The sequence below is a fragment of the Dendrobates tinctorius genome, unplaced genomic scaffold (assembly GCF_039654945.1).
Source record: "Dendrobates tinctorius isolate UK_male_01 unplaced genomic scaffold, ASM3965494v1 ptg000163l, whole genome shotgun sequence".
Lineage (NCBI taxonomy): Eukaryota > Metazoa > Chordata > Amphibia > Anura > Dendrobatidae > Dendrobates > Dendrobates tinctorius.
In genome coordinates this window covers 1,220,873-1,228,987 of record NW_027361830.1, presented here as the reverse complement: position 1 = coordinate 1,228,987, position 8,115 = coordinate 1,220,873, and the positions used below count along the sequence as shown (strand labels likewise).

Sequence of the window (8,115 nt, the reverse complement as noted above, 5' to 3'; positions counted from 1 at the left end):
TATGTAATGCTGTGATTTAAAACTAATTTATTGTTTTTTAATTCCCCACAGATTTCTTGCAACTGGAGGATCCCTTTCGTCACTGCATTTCCAGTACAGACTCGGGATTTCCACCATATCTGGAATAGTGAAGTACACATGCCGTGCACTGTGGGACTCCTTAGCTGAAGAGTTTTTACCAGAGCCCACAACAGAGAGGTGGATTGAAATTGCTGACAAGTTTCAACAGATATGTCAGTTTCCCAACTGCTTAGGCGCTGTGGACGGGAAACATATCCGCATTGTAAAGCCAGCCGGATCGGGATCGGAATATTTCAATTACAAGAAATATTTTTCAATTGTCCTCATGGCCATCGCTGACGCGGAATACAAAATTTATTGCTGTTGATATTGGGGCCTATGGCCGCTCCAATGACTCTCAAGTTTTCAAACTGTCTGCCATGGGGCGTAAACTGTATGGAAACACCTTCCAGTTCCCACCACCTAGACCGCTGCCGCAAACATCTGGTCCACCTATGCCATTTGTCTGTGTAGGGGATGAAGCCTTCCAGCTGTCAGAACACCTTTTGAAACCGTACTCTAGCAGAGGATTGACAAGACCAAAACGCATTTTTAATTACCGCCTCACAAGAGCAAGAAGAATGGTTGAATGTACCTTTGGTATTCTGACAGCCAAATGGCGGGTCCTATTGACTGCGATCAACCTCAAGACAGAAACTGTGGACGAGGTGATCAAAGCTTGCATGGTACTCCACAATTTTGTTATCTGCAAGGAACCCATTTCCATTGAGGACACCTCTGAAGAAACCACCTTGCAAGATTACCATGACATTACCACTAGAAGTTCTGTGACGGTTTCAGTAATGAGGGACAATTTTGCACTATACTTTGTCACCTCAAGGCAGAGTACACTGGCAGGATGACAGAGTGTGAAAGATTTGTGCCCTAACCAAACTTGTGTACCTTCTGTACCAACAGTATATACCTTTGCCAACCAAAGTTGGCTATCTTGTCATGGTCTCTATTTTTAGCTTTAGGCCACAGGTGTGTACCTGGTTGTGTTTTATGCAAAGTATTTCACCTTTTAACAAAAGTTGTGTACATTGTTAGGAAATCACCAACAATAAACACAACTTTTTAGGTGAAATACTTTGCTTCAAACACAACCATGAACACAACTGTGGCAAAAAGCTAAAATTTACCCACAGTTATATACCTGGTTTTGAATACCTTTTTACCTTTTAAATACCCTGTATTTAACCTTTTTTTTAAACATATTTCGCCGCAGAAAGAAATGACAGACAACCAGTGTAAAGTTAAAAAAACTTTTTTAATAAAGGTTTGAAACCAACCAAATGGGCATTTTTATTACAAAAAAAACATTATAACTCGGTGTAGTGTGGGGTGGAAATACTGCTGGAGGGGCTGCGGGACACTTCGACAATGGGAGTGTGGAGAGAGGACTGGGATCGTGGTGGGGAAGGAACAGTTAGAGGTGATGGTGTGGAAAAAGCTACAGAATGGGTGGACATGTGGGAGGCAGAAGAGGTGGTGGGCGGTGGAGTGGAGGGTTGGGCAGGGACTGTAGGAGCAGATGATGTTGATGGAAAGTTGTATGGGGAAGGAGTTTGGTACGGGGAAGGAGTTTGGTACGGGGCAGGTTGCTGGAAGTGGGGAGATGTCTGGTACTGGGGAGGTTGCTGGTACTGGGGAGGTTGCTGGTACTGGGGAGGTTGCTGGTATGTAATAGGAGGGGGAGGATGGAAAGTGGCTGGAGGGGGTGCAGATGTAATAGGAGGGGGAGGATGGAAAGTGGCTGGAGGGGGTGCAGGTGGAGGAACTACAGTGGTGGGAGGTGGAGGTTGGGAGGTAACCTGCTGTAGAGCACCGTGGCACGAATGCATTACATGCATCTGCTGGGCAGGAGATAGTGTTGCCATGCGCTCCACATCAGACCTGAAAAAGGTGTGGTTTGGCGAAGATCTTGCTTCTGAATGCATGGTTTGCAGAAGTGTCTTCACCTCCAGAATGCTGGAGTTGATCTGCTGAAAGCCTGCGGAGATTTGCTCTGACAAGACTTTTAGACAGTTCTGGAAAGATGCATTCAGATGCAAGAACTCTTGCGCATAACTCTTTTCCTGACCCCTCTGCCGCTGCCGCCCAGTACCCGCAGGTGTACTAGAGGTGGCAGGGGCAGAAGGGTGGGGTAAAGGGAAAGCGATCTCCTCACCAGCAGCTTCATGTAATGTAGGCGGCCACGATGCTCCTGTGTTGGTGGATGGGACAGATGGGTCGAATGTGTGGGAAGGCTGGGAAGGTGCAGATGTACCGGGGTGGTCGAAGTGTCCCTCGGTGCCGGTCTCCTCAGGGATCGCCTCAGAAGGGTCCAATCGTGCAGGCTCCCGAGTGCTGCTCACCGTGCTGTGGAATAAAGAGAAAAAAAAACAATTAAAATAGTGACATGGTATGGCCCTGGCTGAAAAAAAAAAGTTACATCTAAACATTTTTTTGTCACATGTGGTGTGTAATATTTACCTTCTGGTGACCATTGTATCCCGGAGGAACGACAGGGCTCGTGCGTACTTGTACTTGCTCCTGCGTCCTCCAGATCCACTCGGGGCCCGCATCTCTTTATTGAACTCCTTCTTGAAACGATCCCTCACAGACCGCCACCGCTTCACAATTCTCTCCCCTGAAACGAGAAAGGACAAAGTGGTTAGTTTACAACATCAGTGTTTCCCAAACTCCAGTCCTCATGGTCCCCAGGGGTCATGTTTTCAGGATTTCCAAAGTAAATAGAAATCCTGAACACATGATCCGTGGGGACCACGAGGACTGGAGTTCGGGAAACACTGGTTTAAATCAAGCAACCGGTACTGTATATACTTACGCTCTTTAATCTGGGCCCGAGCTTCGAGGTCCTCCCAGCGGTCCACAAGGAGCGAACAGATTTCCTCCCAGAGTCGTCTGGTAACGATAAGGTCAGCGTGGCGGCGGTCAGCCATATTCCAGAGCGGCTCCCTTTCTCTGACAAGATCGATGAGGTGGTCCACATCGATTCCTCCATCCTCACCATCAGAGTCGGGAGCACGCTGTGAAGGCTGTTAAAGAAAAAGACAAAAATAACATAATTAGCCTCCACAAAAGAAATGAAATAAAAAGTGCAAAAAAACAAAGCAAAAATATTTATACTTACACGCTGGTGACCGCCGCGTTGCTGTCGCCGACGACCCTGGGAGGCACTGCGAGGACCTCTTGGCCGAGCACCAGATTGGGAAGACTAGAGAAGAAAACAAAAAATGTTATGTCTTTGGATGTAGGCATTTGTTTGCTGTGTGTGGTCTGCAGAACATTGTTTTCTATGTGTTGTGTGTAGTGTGATGTTGTGTTTCTGCGTTTGATGCAAAAAACTTACCAATTGTGAGCCCACTCCAAGTGTCTGTCCACCCCTTCCTTCTTCTTCTGGGAGCTCCTCTTCATCTTGTGATTCCTGTTTTGAAATAAAAGGCAATGAATAGACATATATTACAGAGATGATGGATTTTGGAAATAAAAACTTACCGTCAAACGCTGACGATGCGAGGGAGGGCTCCCAGAAGAAGATGTGCTGTCTTCCTGATGGCCAGACTCCATGGCTGTGGGTGGTGTTCCTGCTGCTGCCATTGCTGCTGCTGCTGCTGCATCTATTGGGCGGCTGTTGAATAAAGAGAAACAAAGGGCCAATCAATATCTTGATATTCCATAGCCCTAGTTTGGAGGAATGGGGGATTTGATAATTACCGTCTCTCATCTGCTGCTGGACTCCCCTCCCGTTGTTCAGCATGCTGCTCCATTTGGGGTGGTGCTGATGGTGCTGCTGCAGATGTCTGCTGCCTTCTCCTGCTCCTGGTTCTTGGCTTGGGTGGCATGTTGGGTGTGGCTGAGGGTCCCACTGTCTTGCTTTTATATATGTCTTGTGGGCAGAGCTACTGAGCATGCTCAGACCAAAAAAATCGGATCCGGCTGTCGCCGGATCAGGCGCATTGCGGCGCTCATAGGCTTTCATTGTATGAAAAAGCCGGACACGCCGGATCGCGTCACATTGCCGGATCCGGCGAAAATCGGATGAAACGCATGGCCATCCGGCTCGATCCGGCTCTAATGCAAGTCAATGGGGGGGAAACCGGATCCGGCATTGCATTTCGCCGGATCCGGTTTCTGTCAAAAGCGCCGGATCGCGCCTGACGGCGAAAACCTGATGTGTGAAAGAGGCCTAACAGAGATGCATAACATATATTCATAAATGCATTAAACCTTACCGGAATCCGCTTGATATAAGCAATGGTTTTGCAGAGAGTTGAGCTGAGCACATGTGAGATACTCAGAAGACTGGCAGGAATGGTTATATTTTGTTGACCAGGGCAGGAAGAAGGGGCGGTTCTGAACAGTTAACCATTTGGGACAACAGAAGATTCCAAATGCATGAATTAAAAGAGAAGGGCAACTTATGACACCTACTGGTGATAGCTGGAACAGCACTTAAAAATATCTTGCTGCACAGAATGGGCAGAGCACTCCCCGCTTGGCATCAACAGATGCCACTATTTGGCTCTTTTGGGGATAATAACAGTACAAGTTCAGTAACTGGCCTGAGGAACAGTTTGTTCTCCCCAAGTTTGCTCACTCTGACCTCTACCTTGTGCACTTTCCCGTCCTTGCTGGGATGAGGCTTGGTGACTAGGCTGAGTGGCCACTCATTACGATGTGACTGAGTGTCTTTGACAAGTACCACATTGCCTGGTTGGATGTTTGGGCGGTCTTTTTGCCACTTTGTCCTGGTTTGTAGAATGGAGAGATATTGCTTCTTCCATCTGTCCCAGAAGACATTGGACATGCTTTGCACTTGCCTCCACAGGCGGCTGAAGAGATCTTTATCGTTGAATTCTCTGAGTGGAGCTCTTGGGACACAGGTTTTCTGCGTGAGTATCATTGCTGGAGTAAGAACTGTCGGATCTCCGGAATCGCTGGAAAGTGCTGACAGTGGCCTGGCATTCATGACAGCAGATACCTCGGCCAAGAACGTAGTTAAACTCTCAAGTGTGAGTCTGGTGTTCTTTTGCAAGAAGATAGTCTAGTATCTTGCGTATCTAAGCCTATCATTCTCTCCCAGGCACCTCCCAAGTGCAAAGAGTGTGGCGCATTGAAAGTCCAGGTGCATCCTTGCTCGCCTAGGTACCTTTCAACATTAGCGATGTCCAAATTGGAAGGGATTTAGAGTTCTCTTGCCGCTCCAATGAAATTCGTACCTCTGTCGGAGCGAATATGCTTCACAGGGCCTCTGATTGCGGTGAAGCGTTGAAATGCATTTATGAAACTTGAAGTGTCCATAGACTCGATTACTTCGATATGAACAGCTCTGATGGACAGACAAGTGGATAGAACTGCCCAACACTTTGCTTCAGTATTGGCTTTCCTAGTGCGCCGAGTAGCCACGGACCAAGGAACGAATACGTCTAGTCCAACATTGGTGAAGGGGGGTTTGGTACTGAGTCTGTCAGATGGAAGATTGGCCATCTTTGGATTTTGGAACGAGCCACAGAGTTTGCGACATGTAACACAGTTGAAGATGAGTTTGCGCACGCTTCTCTTTGCGCTGACTCTCCATAGACCAGCCGCCCGCAGATTGCCTTCGGTGAACAAACGGCCTTGGTGTCTCACTAAGTCATGATGATGCTGAATGAGCAGGGTTGTGACGCGATGATGTCCAGGGATTATTACTGGGTATTTCTCTTAAACTTCTACCTCGGCTTCTTGAAGATGGCCACCTACTCTCAGCAGCCTGTCTTGGTCAACAATTGGATCAAGCTTCTTTAGCACGCTGTCTCCAGGAATAGGTTGTTCCTTGTTAGGGTTGTCTTTGACTATTTGTGTATCCATGATGTCCAGGAACATCCTATCTTCTATGGACATCGCTAGCTTGTCATCCTCCTTTGTCCTGTGGAAGACTGTACATCCCATGTGGTCTTATTCACCCTCTCAGGCATGGTCTTCATTGGTAGGTGCTGAGAAAGGACAAGGTAGTGGAGTGCTGTTTGGCAATTCCTTTACCAGCAGACTATTATGACATGGCCAAAAAAGAGATGGACGTCCATTTTCTAGTGTGCTGGTAAGCATACTGTTGACTGAGGCTGGCTTGTGTGCTCCTCCTAGACAGACGTCTCCTATGATGACCCATCCAAGGTCGTGCCTCTGTGCGTATGGAGCGTTCCTGGAGCTGTTTATACATTCTCTAGCCTAGTGGACTTGTAGTGTAGCTCTTCCGAGAAGTAGTGCTATTGTGGTTCCTGGATCCCTTTCAGGTATCAGGTGGGCTATACACTTTAGATGGGGGTGATGTGTCGCCACCTCCCGTGAAGGTATCTCTGACCTGTTGTCAGGAATCTGGTTGCACTCCAGGATGGTCGGTAGCGATAGGCAGGTTTGGCCATCTATGGACTCCACCTTGTATCCGCTTGCTTTTCTCCCCGCCGTCTCAACGGTACCTGAACACATCCTCAGGGTGTCGAGAGAACCAGGGCCTACAATGCTGAAGTTGTCAAAGAAGATGGACCTGGCTAGAGACCTGTTACTTTGGTCATCCAGGATTGCACATATCTTGAAGGCTTTGTCTTTGCGGCCTGCAGTATAGACTCGTACAAAGCAGATTTTTGAACAGGACCTTCCTCCTGTGAGTCCCCTACAGATCTTCGTACATTTAGAGCTGACCTCAGGGCTGTCTTCATCAGTGTCCTTCTGCTTCTCATCGTGCTCCTCTGCTTACGGCAACACTCGTGGAGGTGATCCAGGGTGCAAGGCTGTATTGTGATCCGTGCTGTTGCATTCTGCACATTTCACGCTAGCTTCACAGTTCCTGGCGAAGCGAGAGGTTGTGGCACAACATTTGAAGCAGATGTTGTTCTCCTTGAAGAAACCTTTGTGATCCTCCTAAGACTTCTCCCTGAAGGCTCTGCACTTTAGTAGAGGATGTGTAGAGGACAATTATTACTGACATCCTGAGGCTTGCTCTCGTCTGGAGGGGGTTCATTCACCTTGTGAGGAGGGTCTGTGGAACCAATGTTAGTTTTGTGGACTGCCACGGGTGTCTTACTGGGTTTGACACCGGGGCAGTGGAACATGACAGAGTAAAATCAAAACTAGGGTCATTTCTGATCCTAGATTGTTTGGTGACAAAATCAACAAATACAGTGAAAGGAGGGAATGATACATTATGATTTTGTTTATACTCTGAACCACATGTAATCCACTTTTCTTGTAGGTTGTAAGGAAGTTTCTGTACTATCGGATTGACACCCTTAGGGATGTCTAAGAATGCCAATCCGGGCAAGTCTCCTTCCTTCTGGGCAACCTGTAATTCATTCAATAAATCACTCAGTTCTCTAAGCTTTAGATAACTTTTAGGTCCTGTCTTAGGAAAATCATCAATTTAATATATTAGATGGTGGCCCGATTCTAAAGCATCGGGTATTCTAGAATATATATGCAGTTTATTTTTGAAGATTTAATAATAATGCAATAATGCACCCTCCAATCCTGATATGTATGGTTCTCTCACCCCCAATCCTGATATGCATGCTACCCCTCAACCCCCTATCCTGGTATGCATGGTCCCCTGACCCCCCAATCCTGCAATGCATGGTCCTCTCACCCCCCAATCCTGGTATGCATGGTCCTCTCACCTCTCTTTCCTGGTATGCATAGTCTTCTTACTCCCCTTTTGGGGTATGCATGGTCCCCTCACCCCCCGTTCTTGGTATGCATGGTCCTCTCACACCCCAATCCTGGTATGTATGCTCACCGTCACCCCCCTTTCCTGGTATGTATGGTCCCCTCACCCCCCAATCCTGGTATGCATGGTATCCTCACCCCCCTTTCCTGGTATGCATGGTCCCCTCACCCCCTTTCCTGATATGCATGGTCCCCTCACCTCCCCAATCCTGGTATGCATGGTCCTCTTACCTCCCTTTTGGGTATGAATGGTCCCCTCACCCCCCAGTCCTGGTATGCATGGTCCTCTCACCCCCCAATCCTGGTATGCATGGTCCCCTCACCCCCAATCCTGATATGCATGGTCTCCTC

General features: G+C 47.8%; 1 protein-coding gene across 1 annotated transcript; it reads right to left on the bottom strand.

Moving 5' to 3' along the window:
* Window positions 1–1,382: 1,382 nt before the first annotated feature.
* Window positions 1,383–5,553, bottom strand: LOC141052822 (uncharacterized). Its single transcript, XM_073550119.1, has 3 exons — window positions 5,526–5,553; window positions 2,536–2,692; window positions 1,383–2,421 (listed from the first exon to the last, which is right to left on the bottom strand). Exons 1-3 carry the CDS (start codon window positions 5,551–5,553, stop codon window positions 1,383–1,385), a joined length of 1,224 nt encoding a protein of 407 aa, XP_073406220.1.
* Window positions 5,554–8,115: the final 2,562 nt, after the last annotated feature.